Source organism: Coregonus lavaretus, assembly GCF_964263955.1.
Source record: "Coregonus lavaretus genome assembly, chromosome: 23".
Taxonomy (NCBI): domain Eukaryota; kingdom Metazoa; phylum Chordata; class Actinopteri; order Salmoniformes; family Salmonidae; genus Coregonus; species Coregonus lavaretus.
In genome coordinates, this window is record NC_140010.1 from 18,017,078 (window position 1) to 18,036,951 (window position 19,874).

General features: G+C 43.5%; 1 protein-coding gene across 5 annotated transcripts; it reads left to right on the forward strand.

Moving 5' to 3' along the window:
- Positions 1–318: 318 nt before the first annotated feature.
- Positions 319–18,284, forward strand: LOC311098638 (protein SSXT-like). 5 transcript variants are annotated; one of them, XM_084139171.1, is made up of 11 exons: positions 319–509; positions 1,403–1,479; positions 1,628–1,712; positions 2,951–3,110; positions 9,433–9,663; positions 9,826–9,984; positions 12,546–12,593; positions 12,883–13,005; positions 14,416–14,552; positions 14,971–15,033; positions 15,860–18,284. In XM_084139171.1, the coding sequence occupies exons 1-10, from the start codon at positions 441–443 to the stop codon at positions 14,986–14,988; spliced, it is 1,107 nt and encodes a 368-aa protein (XP_083995297.1). In that variant the 5' UTR covers positions 319–440; the 3' UTR covers positions 14,989–15,033; positions 15,860–18,284. The 5 variants fall into 5 exon arrangements, with proteins under 5 accessions (XP_083995297.1, XP_083995295.1, XP_083995299.1 ...); XM_084139169.1 differs by lacking the exon at positions 14,971–15,033 and adding an exon at positions 2,390–2,428 and having other exon boundaries at positions 356–509; XM_084139173.1 differs by lacking the exons at positions 12,546–12,593; positions 14,971–15,033 and adding an exon at positions 10,368–10,445 and having other exon boundaries at positions 356–509.
- The last annotated feature ends 1,590 nt before the right edge of the window (positions 18,285–19,874 follow it).

A 19,874-nucleotide genomic window follows, 5' to 3' on the forward strand; every position in this document is an offset into this window, starting at 1 on the left:
TGCATTGTTTTGGAATTAGTATAATATGCAGGACTAAATGCATATGTCTATAACACAGTCCCCCTCCAAAACTAAGCATATTTGGTTATTTCCCACCTCACTTTAGCTGAGACAGGTAGAAAAGTTCTCACTACAGCTCAATATTCTCAACATACCAGGGTCAGCATTGTATTTTTGTATTATTGGTCTTTAAAATGGCACAATAAAAGTGGCCATTGATAAAAAATGAAATGTCATTTAAATTAGTTATTCACATTCCAATGTTTTGAAATGCGGGCTTTTATTTTGAAGGTTCCTTCATTACCGTACAAAAGTGACGTCATTGTTTGTGCTGCTGGCAGAATACTAGTTCATATTCTTTACTGCCTGGTTTGAGTTCTACAGATTTGTTAGCTGTTTAGTTGTATGTTTTAGTTTATTTCGCTTAATAGCAAATCACCATGTCGGTGGCGTTTGCACCTCATAGACAACGTGGAAAGGGTGATATTACACCCGCTGGAATTCAAAAGGTAATTCATCTTTATCACGCACCACAACAGAATGGATGCGGATAGCACCAGCTGCTGCTAGCTAGCTCGCTAACTAGCCTAGCCAGTCGGCAGGTTGAACTATAGGCAGCTAACGTTAGCTAAGTAAAGAGGGAAATAGATTGGTAACAATGTTGCTAGGGTAAAGCGCGGTCAATATGAACTTCGCCGGAGTGGGCAAATCTAAAAATAACAACGTTTTTTTGTCGATTCGAGGGACTAACATTACATTTGTTTCTGATATGAATGGAGGCCTAGTATTTTCTTAGCTGGATTGTTAGCGTCTTTTGTTAGCTGGCACACAGAACAGTAACGTTAGCTGACAAATGCGTTGTTACTAGGTAGAGAAAAAGGCAAAGGCGGGACCAGCTAGCTTGTTACAATGTTGCCATTAACATCATGTACTACTCTATTCTCAAAGAAAATATGATTTTATGAGTAGTCTGGATTGGAACAACAGTTTGTCCTCTGGAGTTATATACTGTATGATTCAAGAAGTTAATACAAGCAACATTGTTTCCATGTATGCATCACAATTCCCCAACCTATTTTACATTGTATTTACTGTATTCTCTCAAATGATTTTTCACTTTAAAATGTATGCCAAACAAAAACCAATGATTGCTAAATTAGACAAACCATACAACTATGCATATGGTCTAATTTGAACAATTACACATGCAACGTTTGCTAACAGACAGCACAAACCATCATTCTGTGACCAAACTTTGCATCTGTACTGTTCTTCAAGTAAATGTGTTTTTGTGAAGTTCAATGGAAATGAAAAGTAGTCCTTGTGCATAGAGTTGTATGGTTTGTTTAGCATACGCACATTTTCTTATGTTTTCTTCCTGTTTTGCTCTGTCATGTTTCAGTTACTGGATGAAAACAATCAGCTGATTCAATGTATAATGGACTTCCAGAGCAAAGGAAAGACAGCAGAATGTTCACAGTAAGTTATCCTTTATGTACAAAAACTCCGTACCTGATGGGCTTTCAGGTTGCATACTATCATGCATCTGAGTTTTTGCAGTGTATTGATGGCTCCTCTCCCTGCGTTTTAAATGTTAACATGTGTTTTATCTGTTTTCTGTCAACAGGTACCAGCAGATGCTCCACAGAAATTTAGTTTACCTGGCCACAATAGCAGACTCCAATCAGAACATGCAGTCTCTGCTCCCTGCTGTGAGTATGGGTCCAGGGTGGAGAAGGGCAGTGATGTTACAAGAAAGGGACAATTCATTGGTACTGAATTGGATTCACTCTGACACATTTTTGGCAGAGGACAAACTTAAAGCATTCTAGGATTCATCAAGTTGTACAGATACTGTACAATTAGAAATAAGGTGTTGTTCTTGGCTCCCGATAGTTCAAAGATTGTGGTCAGTGATTTTAAATCTCGAACTAAGCATAGGGCTTTTTTTATGCCCAAAACATGACTCTTTGATGAAGGGGTCTAACAATACTCCCTCCATAAGAAACTATCATGTATTCTGATATAAAAATGTATAGATCCTGACTTGAAATAAGGGCCTTGAAATAAGGGCATAGAAATGCAACAACAGAACTAAGTTGCAATTGAAGAAGAGCCAAGCCTCTTTATATGCGTTACACTGGTAGTCAGGAACTCCACCAAATTCTACCAGTACAGGAAATTAAGCCAGTATAGTGGTTTTCCATCCCATTCCCAGGATATCTAACCCTATCAAGCTCTGACGATAGATTTTGCGGTGCATGTGAGATTGAATGTAATAATATGATATGCCTCATATGCCACCAATGGAAGATTGCCCTGTCTCCCCTATTGTTGGTCAAAGGGGAGGTGTATAATGTTCACCTAGATGCTCTGTACTTGATTTCAGAAGTGTGACTCCCCTACTCCCCCAGAGGTAAAGCTTGAAGTGAGTATGGATGGAGAAGTGGGGGTTAATTTATGATAGGGTGTCTTGGTTCACACAATGTTCATACTGTGTATTGGAGGCTATATGATTGATATTCAAACACAGGAACTTTTATTGTGAAACTTCATACAGGATACCTCTGAGATACACTGCTGGTGATAGGCTAATTGATGGCCATTGCAATAGTATGATACAGTGCAATGTAATGGTATTCTCTGTGTTGATAGGCTCTCCTTTATTATAAAGGCTTACTTGTTGCTGCAATCTGGTGCTGTGAAGTAGATGATAGAATAACATGTCATATCCAGAGATTATATAACATATTATATCCACAGAAAGGCCGGACTCTTTTAATCCTGTACCTTCAATATAATTTGCATTTATTTTGAACATCATTTCTGATCTTACATTTTAAGATCCCATGGTCATCCGTCCAACAGTCTTCCTCCGTCTCCCCCCTCTTTTTCTCTCATGCATGGTTGAGATATGTATCTTAACACGGCTGGTGTTGTCTGTCTGCAGCCTCCTACTCAGAACATGCCCATGGGCCCTGGTGGGATGAACCAGAGCGGAGCACCGGGCCCCCAGCCTCCCCACGGACACAACATGCCCTCTGAGGGCATGGTCAGTGGCGGACCCCCAGCCCCTCATATGCAGAGCCAGATGAACGGACAGATGCCTGGTAAGTGACCTCCCATCCTCCCTCTATCCCTGTCTCACTCACTAGGGTTGCCTAGCAACACCACAGAGCTGGAAGAGGAGGGGAGGGTGCTCTGCTAAACGATGATGTCACCCGTCTGTGAGCTCTGGTGGTCTTGGACTCCACTTCACTGTGGTTGTGTTTGTATGCGTGTTTGTTTGTGTGTGGAGAGTAGGGCTGGGCGATATGGCCAAAATAACATAATATTTTCAAATGTTTTATCGGATGTTATGTTTTTGAATAATACAACTTCTAAACATGCTTTATGAGCTGGATGTCCAAGATGGCGTAGCAGTGCTGTCGTGTACTCTGTAGTGTGTCCGTGTAAATAGCCTGTTTTTTGTTTTTTTGTGTATTTTTCGTATATATTTTCCCTATCACACTTTTCATCCTTCTACTAAATATACTTTCCTGCAACCCGCCTCACTCAATGTGGAACGGATTCTATTATTTACTTACCTTTTTCTAGAATCTCCAGTTAAAACTAGCGAGCCAGCTAACTAGCTACTTTCTATTAGCCACCGTTAGCGGTTTTCACCCAGAACATCGGATTTTCAGCCGGAATAACTGAATCACTGGACCTTAACACCGGATCGCAACTAGCTAGCCACAACCGAATGGATGTTGCTGTTGGCTAATCACCACTGCCCCCGACGCAAGCACCAGTTAGCCTTGAGCTAGCCTCGAGCCAGGCCCATATCCCGGCTATCTACCTCTCTGTCTACCGGACGGGAGTAGCCAGCTAACTAGCTACTTGCTATTAGCCACCGTTAGCGGTTTTTCACCATTGTCCGTGGCCTGCACTACCTACCTACCAGCCAGCTCTAGCCTGGACTATTATCGGCCAGTCTGCACTGTCTGCACAACGCGTATTCGACCCAGAACATATCGGATTTTCTGCGGGAATCACTGGACCTTTAACATTGGATCATCGCAACTAGCTAGCTGCAACCAAATGGATGTTGTTGTTGGCTAATCAGCCTTGAGCTAGCCTCGAGTCAGGCCCATCTCCCGGCTATCTACCTCTCTGTCAACCAGACGGGACCTCCTAGTGTCGACACGGAGCCCCGCCGATCCATCACGACTGGTCTGCCGACGTAATCGTCTGTGGTTTCAACAGGCTTCCCATTGCGACGACCACGAAGATCCATCTGCTAGCCCCGGCCCGCTAGCACACGCAATTCAACAGCCATGCTTCCTGCTCGCCTGTGCTGTAGCACCAATTCGAACTGCTCTCAGACTCACATATTGCTGTTCACTGGACCTTATGATCACTCAGCTGCACAGCTGATGCCTGCTGGACTGTTCCTTTACACGGTACCCTGTCCTGTTTATCTGTTTAGCCTCAGCCCAAACTTTCATCACCATTACCAGTTGTTGTCTTAGCTCTCTCAAATAACACCTGTGATTGCTTTATGCCTCTCTCCCATGTCAATGTGCCTTGCCTATTGCTGTTCCAGTTAGTTCTTATTATACAATTTCACTGTAGAGCCTCAAGTCCCTCTCAAACTGCCTCAAATAGCTCCTTTGTTCCACCCCCCATACCTGCGGAGACCGGCTCAATCGGTGCCTCCAGTAATGCTATCTCTTTCATTGTTACCCAACGCTTAGGTTTACCTCCACTGTACTCATATCCTTCCATATCCTTGTCTGTACATAATGCCCTGAATCTATTCTACAACGCCCAGAAATCTGCCCCTTTTATTCTCTGGACCCAACGCACTAGAAGACCAGTTCTTAAAGCCTTTAGCCGTATCCTTATTCTAGTCCTCCTCTGTTCCTCTGGTGATGTAGAGGTTAACCCAGGACCTGCAGCCCCCAGTATCACTCCTACTCCCCAGGCGCTATCATTTGTTGACTTCTGTAACCGCAAAAGCCTTGGCTTTTTGCATGTTAACATCAGAGGCCTCCTCCCTAAGTTTGAGTTATTCACTGCGTTAGCACACTCCGCCAACCCTGATGTTCTAGCAGTGTCTGAATCCTGGCTTAGGAAGGCCACCAAAAATTCTCCAACTACAACATTTTCCATCTAGATAGAACTGCCAAAGGGGGTGGAGACCACTGCGCCTCCCGAGTGGCGCAGTGGTCTAAGGCACTGCATCGCAGTGCTAGCTGTGCCACTAGAGATCCTGGTTCGAATCCAGGCTCTGTCGTAGCCGGCCGCGACCGGGAGACCCATGGGGCGGCGCACAATTGGCCCAGTGTTGTCCAGGGTAGGGGAGGGAATGGCCGGCGGGGATGTAGCTCAGTTGGTAGAGCATGGCGTTTGCAACGCCAGGGTTGTGGGTTCGATTCCCACGGGGGGTATGAAAAAAAAATAATGTATGCACTCACTAACTGTAAGTCGCTCTGGATAAGAGCGTCTGCTAAATGACTAAAATGTAAATGTAAATGAGTTGCAATCTACTGTAGAGAAAGCCTGCAGAGCTCTATCATACTATCCAGGTCTGTGCCCAAACAGTGTGAGCTCCTACTTCTAAAAATCCACCTTTCCAGAAATAAGTCTCTCACTGTTGCCGCTTGCTACAGACCCCCCTCAGCCCCCAGCTGTGCCCTGGACACCATATGTGAATTGATTGCCCCCCATCTATCCTCAGAGTTGGTACTGCTTGGTGACCTAAACTGGGATATGCTTAACACCCCGGCCATCCTACAATCCAAACTAGATGCCCTCAATCTCACACAAATGATCAATGAACCTACCAGGTACAACCCTAAATCCGTAAACATGGGCACCCTCATAGATATCATCCGGACTAATTTACCCTCTGAATACACCTTCGCTGTCTTCAACCAGGATCTCAGCGATCACTGCCTTATTGCCTGCGTCCATAACGGGTCCGCGGTCAAACGACCACCCCTCATCACTGTCAAACGCTTCCTAAAACACTGTAGTGAGCAGGCCTTCCTAATTGACCTGGCCCAGGTATCGTGGATGGATATCGATCTCATTCTGTCAGTAGAGGATGCCTGGTTGTTCTTTAAAAGTGCTTTCCTCTCAATCTTAAATAAGCATGCCCCATTCAAAAAATTCTGAACTAAGAACAGATAAAGCCCCTGGTTCTCCTCAGACTTGACTGCCCTTGACCAGCACAAAAACATCCTGTGGCATACTGCATTAGCATCGAATAGCCCCCGCAATATGCAACTTTTCAGGGAAGTTAGGAACCAATATACACAAGCAGTTAGGAAAGCAAAGGCTAGCTTTTTCAAACAGAAATTTGCATCCTGTAGCACCAACTCCAAAAAGTTTTGGGACACTGTAAGGTCCATGGGGAATAGGAGCACCTCCTCCCAGCTTCCCACTGCACTGAGGCTAGGAAACACTATCACCACCGATAACTCTACAATAATCGAGAATTTCAACAAGCATTTTGCTATGGCTGGCCATGCTTTCCACCTGGCTACCCCTACCTCGGCCACCAGCTCTGCACCCTCCGCTGCAACTTGCCCATGCCCCCCCCGCCCCCCGCTTCTCCTTCACACAAATTCAGACAGCTGATGTTCTGAAAGAGCTGCAAAATCTGGACACCTACAAATAATCTGGGCTAGACAATCTGGACCCTTTCTTTCTAAAATTAGCCTCCGAAAATGTCGCAATCCCTATTACTAGCCTGTTCAACCTCTCTTTCGTAACGTCTGAGATCCCCAGAGATTGGAAAGCTGCCACGGTCATCCCCCTCTTCAAAGGGGGTGACACTCTAGATCCAAATTGTTACAGACCGATATCCATCCTGCCCTGCCTTTGGAAAGTTTTTGAAAGCCAAGTTAATAATAATAATAATAACAAACAGATCACTGACCATTTCAAATCCCACCGTACCTTCTCCGCTATGCAATCCGGTTTCTGAGCTGGTCATGGGTGCACCTCAGCCACGCTCAAGGTCCTAAACGATATTATAACCGCGATCGATAATAGACAGTACTGTGCAGCCGTCTTCATCGACCTGGCCAAGGCTTTCAACTCTGTCAACCACCGCATTCTTATTGGCAGAGTAAATAGCCTTGGTTTCTCAAATGACTGCCTCGCCTGGTTCACCAACTACTTCTCAGATAGAGTTCAATGTGTCAAATCGGAGGGCCTGTTGTCTGGACCTATGGCAGTCTATATGGGGGTGCCACAGGGTTCAATTCCCGGGCCGACTCTTTTCTCTGTGTATATGAATGATGTCGCTCTTGCTGCTGGTGACTCTCAGATCCACCTCTACGCAGACAACACCATTTTGTATACATCTGGCCCTTCATTGGACACTGTGTTAACAAACCTCCAAACGAGCTTCAATGCCATACAACACTCCTTCCGTGGCCTCCAACTGCTCTTAAACACTAGTAAAACTAAATGCATGCTCTTCAATCGAACGCTGCTGGCACCCGCCCACCCGACTAGAATCACTACTCTCGGCGGGTCTGACGTAGAGTATGTGGACAACTACAAATACCTAGGTCTCTGGTTAGACTATAAACTCTCCTTCCAGACTCACATTAAGCATCTCCAATCCAAAGTTAAATCTAGAATCGGTTTCCTATTTCGCAACAAAGCCTCCTTCACTCATGCTGCCAAACATGCCCTCTTAAAACTGACTATCCTACCGATCCTTGACTTCGGCGATGTCATTTTTCAAAATAGCTTCCAACACTCTACTCAGCAAATTGGATGTAGTCTATCACAGTGCCATCCGTTTTATCACCAAAGCCCCATATACTACCCACCACTGTGACCTGTAAGCTCTTGTTGGCTGGTCCTCACTATATATTCGTCGCCAAACCCACTGGCTCCAGGTCATCTATAAATCACTGCTAGGCAAATCCCGCCTTATCTTAGCTCACTGGTCACCATAGCAACACCCACCCGTAGTATGCGCTCCAGCAGGTATATCTCACTGGTCATCCCCAAAGCCAACACCTCCTTTGGCCGCCATTCCTTCCAGTTCTCTGCTGCCAATGACTGGAACGAACTGCAAAAATCTCTGAAGCTGGAGACTATCTCCCTCACTAACTTTAAGCATCAGTTGTCAGAGCACCTTACCGATCACTGCACCTGTACACAGCCCATCTGAAATTAGCCCACCCAGCTACCTCATCCCCATATTGTTATTTATTTAGCTCATTTGCAGGTAGCCTAGTGGGTAAGAGCGTTGTGCCAGTAACCGAAAGGTTGCTGGTTCTAATCCCCGAGCCGACTAGGTGAAAAATCTGTCTGTGCCCTTAAGCAAGGCACTTAACCCTAATTGCTCCTGTAAGTCGCTCTGGATAAGAGCGTCTGCTAAATGACTAAAATGTAATGTATCTCTATTTGCACATAATCTCTTGCACATCTATCATTCCAGTGTTAATACTAAATTGTAATTATTTTGCCTTCATAACTTGCTACATTTGCACACACTGTATATATATTTTCTGTTGTATTTTTGACTTTGTTTTGTTTACCCCATATGTAACTGTTGTTGTTTTTATCGCACTGCTTTGCTTTATCTTGGCCAGGTCGCAGTTGTAAATGAGAACTTGTTCTCAACTGGCTTACCTGGTTAAATAAAGGTGGGGGAAAAAATGAGTAGTTCATGACCCGGATTGTTTTATACTGTTCAATCCAACTTCAAACAAAACAATTTCAGCAGAGCTGCATGGTATAGGCAAAAAATCTAGACCTAGTTAATTGGTGAACTGTTGGAATCATGAAAATTGAATGATTATTCGAATTCTATAGTTGGAATATAGTGGGCAGCACCTTGTTGTTTGACATGACAACGAATGAAGAAGCCATGAAGGAATTATTAACAGACTGCAGAGTGAACAGCAAGAAACTGCTTGTGACTCAATGGTTGAGCAACTGCTGTCTCGTTAAGTGACAGGGGGCGGGGCTTGGTGTGGGAAGCAGCATGCAGCAGGAGGAGAGGGAGAAAGACATCTCAAGTAGCAAACTGAGGCAACTATAACGGACATTACACGCACCAGGGTTGTTTATCACATTTAACAAACCAAACATTGAAATAATGTAATAGAAGGTAAAGTAAAAACCAAAACCTGTCCTTGATTCAATACCAGTATATAGTAAAATACGGTATACCGCCCAGCCCTAGGGGAGAGACTGCTAACATTTAGTATACTTTGTTCTGCTGCAGGGTAGATTGACCAATTATTACCAGTTGTCAAGGCTCTACAGCACACATGCTCATACATATTAGAATAGGGAGAAAATACTTTCTCAGGAAAGTGAATGTTTTAATAAAATAATTCAATCTTAATCTCTGTACTGTATGGTCATATATCTTCCTAAAGGTTGAATGATCTGTCCTTTTTTTCTCAGGGCCTAATCACATGCCCATGCAGGGCCCTGGGCCGGGTCCCAACCAGCCCCCCAACATACCCGGCAGCGGCTCCATTAACATGCCCCCCAGCAGCCACGGCTCCATGGGCGGCTACAACCACGCTGTGCCGCCCTCTCAGGGCATGCCTGCCCAAGGCCAAATGAACATGACCCAAGGACCCATGGGCAACTACGGCCCCCGGCCCAACATGAACATGCAGCCTAACCAAGGTACAGGAAAGAGGAAAACAAACGTCTCCTTGAAAGACCTTCTCTTTGACCCATACACATCTTTTGATGATGACATCCACCCATGAATGCTTTATTGTTTAGTTTTTTCAAATTGGGTTCTGTAATGACATATTGTGTGTTTTTGTGTTGTTCCCGCCCCAGGGCCCATGATGCACCAGCCTCCCTCCCAGCAGTACAACATGCCCCCTGGGGGTGGCGGGCAGCACTACCAGGGCCAGCAGAACCCCATGGGCATGATGGGCCAGGGGAACCACGTGATGGGGCAGAGGTCCATGCCCCCTTACAGACCCCCACAGCAAGGTACGCTCTGCTCTACAGAGTGGGCACTGGGCCAAGGCGCTTGGTTTGACTTGATACAGGGCTGAAACCTCTTCTCCTGTCCCTAACCCCCTTTCCACTTCGTCTTTAAGTGGAACTATCTTTCACTTACACTGCCGTTGCTCATAGACACAGGTAGCCCCATTACCATAGAAGGAACACCCAGGTGCCCTGAAGGTTGTTGTCAGCCCCAGACAACTGAACTATAGTTTGGGGACCAGGAGCTCTCTAGCGAATAAGCGGCCCAAATTCCAACCTCACTCCCCTTTACCCACCGAAATGACCCCCCCCCCCACCCCCCCCTCCTCCCTCCCGCCCCAACTACACCTTGAATCAACCTGTGTGTGTTGTGTGTGTGTATGTAGGACCCCCTCAGCAGTACCCAGGGCAGGAAGACTACTATGGGGACCAGTACAGTCACGCAGGACAGGGAGCCTCAGAAGGTAGGAGAACCAACCCTCCAACCAACCAACCGCTCGTAGAAACAACCAAACCTCTCCGTCCGTCTAACGTTCACTTAGAGAAGCTGTATTGAGGCATGGAGAAGGACAGAGGATAGAGAGTACCAAAACAACATTGTGTGACAGTGACACCGTCCCTCAGCTAAAGCCAGTGAATTGCTCAGCACCACTTTACACCCGAGCCGCATAGAGACAGATCATCAATGGTTTATGTTGGTTCCACCGCAGTTATCTAGAAAATTTGTGGAAATAGAGAATGGAAGCTGTCTTTAACTGTTCAGTTGGACAGTCAAAGTGCTCTGTAATCCTGGCAAGAAGGAAGCTCTGATGTTTGCCCGCCCACCATCCCTCCGGAGCTCTGCGTCTTCGATAAACAAATAGCTAGTCGTCTAGTTATTCTGTCAAACTGTTATCTTGTGGAGGTGGGGCTCCAAATGCGTACTGCGACTCAATCCAGGAAGTTGATCTTAGGTGGCGCTTTTAGCGGAAGTGGAGGTCCTACTTTAGCAGAAGCCCCACGCACGAGTTGACAGATGTTGTGTTGAAGACTCCTGGTGGAAAAGCAGACTAGTTGGACTGGGATTTTTCACCAGTGATTTTCCACCCCTCCATAGTGATTTTGCATCATAGCATCCCCATCAACGATTATTCTTAAATTAATAACTTTCTCTTGCATGTGTCAATCACTTTTACACCTTTCTGAGTTGTCTACTTTCTATTCCCTTTCAAACTTTGACACAGTACTCTCCAGTCTCATAGCTAGGTTGTACTCTGATGGGAATTACAGGATTTAAATATTGTCTTGTAAAACTGTATATTCTCAAAAGAAAGTGAAGCAAAAAAATTCCAGTGTTTACTTATCACTTTTGCAAAACTATATTTATGAACATTGATACCCACACACACAGAGACATTGCTTGAAGCAAAATAAAAGATGTACCGGTATATAACAATCTGTATATTTATAATCCCCTGATTTTCCCCCTCATTGACCTCAAACATGGACATGAAATAACATGTCTTCCTATCTCCTTGTGAAATAATGCTATAGGTGGTTTGCTACAGCCACCGTTCCCTGATCAAGGCTTTGATCCCTCAGAACAATACTACCAAGGAGGTATCTATGTAGCTTCTCAGAAATGTACACACAGGGGAAAAGGAAGAAGCTAAGCTAAAGACACATGATGACTTATGGAACTTTTGTGTTGCTTCTGCTTTTATGGAGACATTTCTGAGACTTCTTTCCAAATGTGACAAAGGCTATTGTGTTTGATAACTGCAGTAGCCTAAATGCTAGCTCTTTACAATTAATAACATAACTCAAATACACTTTCTACACCAGTATTATTTCCCCCGTTTAGCCTTCCCTGGCCAGCTGAAGCTTTCTGATTTTGTTCTAAGTCTCTGCTCTCTGTTTTCTGGCTTCATGTCCCTCAACGCTATGCACGTGACTACTTTTAATCGTTCTTGATTTATCACTCACAAATATTTCATTTCTCATAAATGTTGTTGTTCCAGCTTTGTTTTATTAATGGCTCATAGCAGGTGTCAGGTAAGGATGCTAAAAAGGAGTCACTATAACAACCCTGTTGCATATAAAAACAAACAAAAATTAACGTAATGTTTTAATGGGCGTGCTCACAGTGTTGGTTCTTTTCTCCTGTGGTTCTTGTCTTGTCTGCCAGAGCGAGACCCAGCAGCCAACCAACAGTCCCCCTATGAAAAAGATAATGGTTTGTTAACTTTGTTTGTTAACAGCCTAAATCAGTGTTTTCAAAAAACGTTCTGATCAGGGTTGGGGTCAATATCCTGTTCAATTCAGGAAGTAAAATAAAATTCCAATCATGGTGTTGGTTCTTTTCTCCTGTGGGTCATGTCTGCCAGAGCGAGACCCAGCAGCCAACCAACAGTCCCCCTATGAAAAAGATCATGGTTTGTTAACTTTGTTTGTTAACAGCCAAAATCAGTGTTTTCAAAAACGTTCTGATCAGGGTTGGGGTCAATATCCTAGTCAATTCAGGAAGTAAAATGAAATTCCAATCATGGTGTTGGTTCTTTTCTCCTGTGGGTCATGTCTGCCAGAGCGAGACCCAGCAGCCAACCAACAGTCCCCCTATGAAAAAGATAATGGTTTGTTAACTTTGTTTGTTAACAGCCAAAATCAGTGTTTTCAAAATACATTCTGATCAGGGTTGGGGTCAATATCCTGTTCAATTCAGGAAGTAAGCTGAAATTCCTATCATGCTGGGAAAATTTGGAATTGGAATTTCAGTTTACCTTCCGACTTGACTGAATTGAAATGGACCCCAAGCCTGATTCTGGCCACACTAAGCATTGATGCCTGCTGTGTTGTCGTCAAACCTGGTTCAGATACTGTAATGTCACAGATACTGTAATGTCTCTCTGTTGCCCCCTGTAGGTAACGCCCAGTATGGCCAGCAGCAGGAGGCCTACCAGCAAGGTCCTCCCCAGCAGCAGGGCTACCCCCCACAGCAGCAGTACCCCGGACAGCAGGGCTACCCTGGACCGCAACAGGGCTACGGTGGGTGGAACCTCAGCAACATCATTGAATCAGTCTGTCTCGGTCTCTCTGTTTCTCGCTCCTTATCTCTCACTCCTCTCTCTTTCTTTTCTCTCTTTCTCTTTTAATTTTACCATAGCTTATTACTTTGTATACTTTTTTACTGCAATGGGAAATAAAAAGATGTTGGTGTGTTCCCATGCTCTGATGACGTCTGGCAGTCAGTCCACGCTCATCCTGTAGGAGGCACCACTTACTTTCCTTTTCATTGTCTTGAAACATCAGTCCTAAATTCCAAATGGCACTCATCCAGATCCTCACATATGTTTACTGAACCGCACCACTGTTTTGCCAATTGATATGGTGCACTTTCAATGTTGCAGCAGCACAATCAAGGCTACACATGCTGGCACGTTGATCAGAAGAGGTAGCTGGCAGACATTGGCGCTGGGTTAGGTGTCCCTCTAGTACTGCGGTGAGTGACTGTATAGGCCTAGTCACTGTGTGATAGAAAGGTTCTGGCCTCAGAAAGCTAGAGATGGCGAGAGAGTGAAAGAGAAAGGAATAGGACAGGCTTATGGGTAATCACCCTCGGCAGTGTGGGCGTGGGAACCACAGCCCCCCTCGTTCGCTTTTAAAATCCTGTCAGCTCTCCTTTCTCTCTGAGCCAGAGGCCTTTCTCTCATGTCAGTAATGAGCTGGTGGAAAGAGGCAGAGGCTGTGAGTTGGGCTCCATCTGGCACACACACACACACACTTGTTCGCTCTCACAGGCGGGCCCCACAAGGTTAAGATTTGCTGTAGCTGCGTCTGCATTACGAGCACCTAATGACGTTTGACTTGGCCCAGTCAGTCATTCATTGAATCACTGATCAGCCGTTAGAATGCCTGATAACATGGTGCTATGCGTTGGTAAGGTTGCAGAGGCTGTCTGATGCAGTGATTTTTAATGAGGGCCCCTTGATGTCTCCTTGCATTAGAAAACTTAACACCAAGCCCTGGTTCTGGCTACAGCTACGGCTGCAGTAAGTCAGACTCTCTCATTACACAGCAGAGTAGGCCAGTGTTAATGTGGAGCCAAACTTCAACAAATGGGCCAGGGCCCAACTAATACTACTACCACCCACCAGTCTCTCTCTGCCATGCCTCTGGCTGGCTGTCTGGTTGTCAATGGATATGTCTATTGGAGTGCATTGGGGAGATAAAGGTTAATTGACACTCTCAAGAACAAGACGTGTCATAATGATGGACATCAAACAGAACAAAGTCAGTGAATCAAGTGCGCTGTTATACTCCCAGGTTGACTGTGTGGTTTTTGTTATTGAACAGACCAGTCTTCTTAACTGGTCATATATGGTGTGAAGAACTGTAGCATCATGTTTCAGTCAGACATCATAACCTTTTTCTCTCTGCTCTGTCCCCCTTTCCCAGGCCCGTCCCAGGGAGCCCCAGGCCAGTACCCCCAGGGTTACCCCCAGGGCCAGGGGCAGCAGTATGGGGCCTACCGGGGCCCCCAGCCCGGCCCCCCTCAGGCCCAGCAACAACGCCCATACCCAGGCTACGATCAGGTGAGTATGAGCCCATGAGTAGGCAGGCCTAACCTCTATCTGTATGTGACTCTTATTGTGTCCTTTTATATGTTGGCTAGAGATGGATGGAAGTTAAAGATATAACATTAAGTTTATCCAGAGTTCAGGGAGTGTCCATAAGCAAGAGACCAGGGTGGAGTGGGTGTCTTGTGCATGCTGACATTGTATGGGGAGTTTAAGACAAGTGGAAAAGAGTTGAATAATATATTGCCTTGGATAATACAACAAGTCAGACCAGAGCACTGCAATGCAAGGGCAATGTAGTGTCTCCTCCCTAAACATAACTGACTTTTGAGAGTGTTGAAGAGGAGGGGAAAGCTACGTGTTGCCCTGTATTTTCTGTGGTCCTTTGCGGGGGCCACAGCAACACTTTGATTCTTTATCTTTGAATATTCAGGGACACATGAGGAAATAAAGACCCGGGGATTTGAACCCCTGACTAGCTCTGTAAGAAGCAAAGGTAATGGTTGCTGTGAAGATGCACCTCAATGTCAAATCTGGACGTGTGGCCGTTCGCCTAGCCTTGATTTGCATTCGTCATGTTTCTCCTCCTGTCTTCTATTTAAACATCTGATTTCCACCTTTACTTTACCTCTTTTTGTAACCAGGGGTCGAATTCTATTCTTGAGGTCTTCAAACACATCAAGCATAATCTGTAGGGGAACTTTAAAAAATAAATGTAGATGGTTTGGAATTGACCTAATCAATCAAAAGTACAACTCACCATCCCTTGGGTTATTATTCATCCCTTTTCATGCAATATACTGCATTTAAATGTTTTTTATGCGTAATTTAATAATTATGCACTGTGTAGAATAATATATGATCAAAGTAAGTCAAATTGAAACAAAATAAATCAGAATGTGTAACTAATAACTTTTATTCCTAAAGAGCAGCCACTTTCGACCCCTGTTTAGAAATGCACCTGCAAAATACCAAACATGGCCCTCTTATCATGTGAAATGTACAAGTCAGAGAGCAGCATTTTGCCCACTGCTAAAGTACACTGATATTAAGTTACTTCCCTACTGTTGAGTGTTGCTGAGGCCATGCTGCCACCTGCTGGTTAAATCCAGCCAATGCAGCCAGGCACAGGAATAGTCTGCATCAACATAAGGTTGATAACTAGCTACCACATATGTGCTTGTTTGCATCCTGTTTAGATATGTAAATATTAGCATATGTAAATATTAGCATTTCCCTAGTAAATGCCTGTTTGTTCAGATGTTAGGATGAAAAGTCATTAAGATGTGCCCATTTACAGTACTCCCTTCCTCCCTCCACAGGGTCAATATGGAAATTACCAGCAATGAGAGATGGTCATGGCAGTCACTCAGTCAGTCACCAAGAGCCCTGCTCTGACCTCTAACCTCTGACCTCTGTACAACTGTTATCTGGACTTTTATAACGGCTGCAGCTCACCGAGACACGCCCCACCCCCACACACACTTTGCCCTCTGTATCCCCTATATCTGGGCCTTATGTAATGAGATTGTGTTCACTTCCATTTCTCCCCTTCTGGTCTGAGTTAATAGTCTCAAAGCAGCAATGCCTTAAAACCAAACAGAGCTGCCTTATCCAGAGCACTGCAGATTGTGAAAAGGGCAAAAAATTACACGTAAAATTCATTTTGTGTATATCACAGAGGACAGAAGTGTACAGAACTAAACTTCACACTCTTGAAGGGCAATGTTTCTCCATCCAATAGCCCCCTGTTCATAAGAAGCAATAATGCCAATGGGAAGTGGAGGGGTGGGACGAGGATGGAGTGAGGAGATCTTACACCAGAAACAAAATTATGTAAGGCTATGGTACATGTCAAGGTCAACATATGTGATGTAAAAATGTATTTTATGCTTTTTAGATGGAGCTAACTTTGTATAAGAATTTGGAGTACTGTTGAATATTGGTTGTTTTTTCCTCCTGAAGTTTTAGGTCTCTTGATGTAAGTTGTGATAACATTGTCTTCATCTCCCATTTTGTTTGTTATTTTGTTATTTGTACCCCTGAGTGCCCTTTGCTTCTTCAGTGATTTGTACATCGAATATGTGCTTGTGGTGAACAAATCGGATCCCTTGGTTTATGAATGGATTGTACATAGAAAGCCCTCAAAAACAAACTGAGAACACCTATCTGTATTGGAGCATCATTTTAAATTTTAAATTTTAGTCATTTAGCAAACGCTCTTATCCAGAGCGACTTACAGTTAGTGAGTGCATACATTTTCATACTGGCCCCCCGTGGGAATCGAACCCACAACCCTGGCGTTGCAAGCGCCATGCTCTACCAACTGAGCTACACGGGACCACATCAGTGGTGAAGCATTATTTATTTGGGCAACAGAACTAGACCATGACCTGTGAGTGGGGCTGTATTCTGACATTGAGATCTACAGTATGTGTGTAACTAGGGTTGCAAAGCTAGGTTACCAGAATGTTCTGTAATTTTGGTAATTAACAGAATCTATGGCAATCTATCGTAACTTCGGTAATCTATACTTGAATAACTTTTTTTAAATGTGTTCGTATATAGTGTTCAATTATTGTATCTGTGACCATATTGTCCAAGAGTTTCTACTAGATAGTAGTGCGGCAGGTAGCGCGTTGGGCCAGTAACCGAAAGGTTGCTGGTTCGAATACCTGAGCCGACAAGGTGAAAAATCTGTCGACTTGCCCTTGAGCAAGGCACTTAACCCTAATTTGCTCCAGGAGCGCCATGGCTGACCCTGTAAAAGAACACATTTCACTGCACTTATCTGGTGTATGTGATGTTTTTAATTTTATTTGACCATATTCTTCAAGAGAAAATAACCAAATTAATGGCAAAAAGTATCTAATCATCAATGACATTATTTTCAATTAACTGCAACTCCTCCAACGATTGACTTTTTTCACAACTTCCACCAGTTTGATGCCAAAACATTAACCTCTACGGGATCGGTGTCCCTTATACCGGATGGTTGTTGATCAATATGCGATTTATGACTAGAATGGTGTTGTAAACAACAGGCAACTTTCCGGGACATAGACATGTCTTATATGGACAGAAAGCTTAAATTCTTGTTAATCTAACTGCAGTGTCCAATTTACAGCAGCTATTACAGCGAAAAAATACCATGCTATTGTTTGAGGATATTGCACAACAACAAAACACTTATCACAGCAACTGGTTTGGTACATTCACCTCTGAAGGTTAATAATGTACTTACATTCAGTAATCTTGCTCTGATTTGTCATCCTGAGGCTCCCAGAGATAAAATGTAGTGTAGTTTTGTTTGAAAAATCAATTTGTATATTCAAATGTAGGAACTGGGTTCTACAGTTTGACCTCTGACTCCACACCCACTCCACCCGGCCATCTAGATGTGTGAAGGTTAGTGTCTTTTCTGTAGGGAAGCTAATGATCCATCATTGATGACATTCCTGGGAGTGTGCAAACTTAAATGTTGTATTACCATAGAGTTTTTGAATGTTTTCTATAGTTATGTACTTGAAAACCAATTTGGCACATTTGGGAAAGCTCCTGGCAAACTTGATACAAAATATTGTATAGTGATGTAATTCTTCACTGGGTCAGTCTAAAACTTTGCACACACACTGCTGCCATCTGGTGGACAACATCTAAATTCCATCTAGAATCCTACATCACTGTCTGGCCTTTCTCTTGCATTTCAAAGATGATGTAACAACAAAATAAATAGAAAACGCATGATTTTTTGTTTGTATTATCTTTTACCAGATCTAATGTGTTATATTCTTGAAAAAAAGGGTCTAATCCAATACAAATACATATTGACATAAAATAAATAAAAGTTTGTAAAAATGACATTTCAGGCTGAAACCCTCATATTAAACACCAATGATATTCACTAAGTTTATATTTAGGATTGTTTTACAGCTTTGTAATATTTTTTAATCATCTGATTAAATGATATCATATATGTTAAATGTCATAACCCACACAGAAGGCCAGAGATTATTACAGACACTTGTCATAATCTGAATTGCCCAAATGGGCCACTAGAAATCTTGTGATGGATTGTATAAAATCCTTCAAAGATACAACAATTCTGGTAGTTTACTGGTCAACTTCGAAAGTTTCAAGTAATACACCCTCCCTTTGCAACCCTATGTGTAACACAAAGCAATGAGCCCATATTCATAAAGTGTCTCAGATTAGGACGGCTGAATTGGGATCAGTTTTGCCTTTTAGATCACAATATGTAAGAGTAAATGGATAGGGGAGACCTGATCCTAGATCAGCACTGCTACTTTGAGACACTTTATTAATAGGGCCCCTGAATGCTTCCAGTGCCCCCTGTTTCTCTTCAAAGTTGAAGTTAGAAGCATGTATTTTATGGCCTTGGCGCTTCAGTGTGCTCCGTTATTGACAGCTGGATAAGAGGTGGATTCAGTTGGGGGATATTCCAAACGTATGTCTAATGTACATCAGACACAGCTCTCTGGAGAATAGTGTCTGCTTGATACATTACATTTTTATCTGCAACTTTATGAAAATTTTGCCATAATGGGTCTGAGGGAGTCCATTGACCACAGACTGTCGTACATTCAGTATGTTCAGACCCACATATGCTTGTTTCAGTCAGAATGAGTCTTCTTTACAATGTTGTAAGGCATTTCTCCCCTGAATAAACGTTTACGTTTTTGTCATTTAAAAAAAGTGTCATGTACGTTAATCACCAACAGAATAAAATGAGTTATGTGGATTATAACATAAGTGTTACGTTATACTCTAAACTGAGTGTTGCTGTAATGCTTTGAGATACATTTCCTATGATGTCATGCAACATTTCACTCTTGTACAGACTGGTTGTGTTATTTTATGAAACCTTGGGCTTGATATACGTTTGTACTATATGCATACATCATGCACATGTTATAGAGAAGATAGAAGTATGGTGATTGGTTTCCAGTCAGCCTCAAAGATACTAACCTTGGTATGCTTTAGTACATACCTTGTAATGAATGTTTTGTTTTTCATTCCACACCCTGTAGCCAACATGATGTTACTGTAAGTGTCATTGTGATGTGAAACTGTACAGTCTGTCACTGTGAAAAACTGCAACAATAAATTGCTAGAATTTTTGTATACACTTGTGTTGGATTGTTATACAATTGTCTTTCTTCAAATGTCTCTGTACTTGAAATGCATCGACATAGACAATATCGTCTAAGTTTACTTTGTGATTTCCTTGTTTTGAATATCTGTTCATGTATTTACTGTACAGTATTAGCTCAGTAAATTCCCAACCTACCCTGCATTCCAGATGTATCTGGAGAG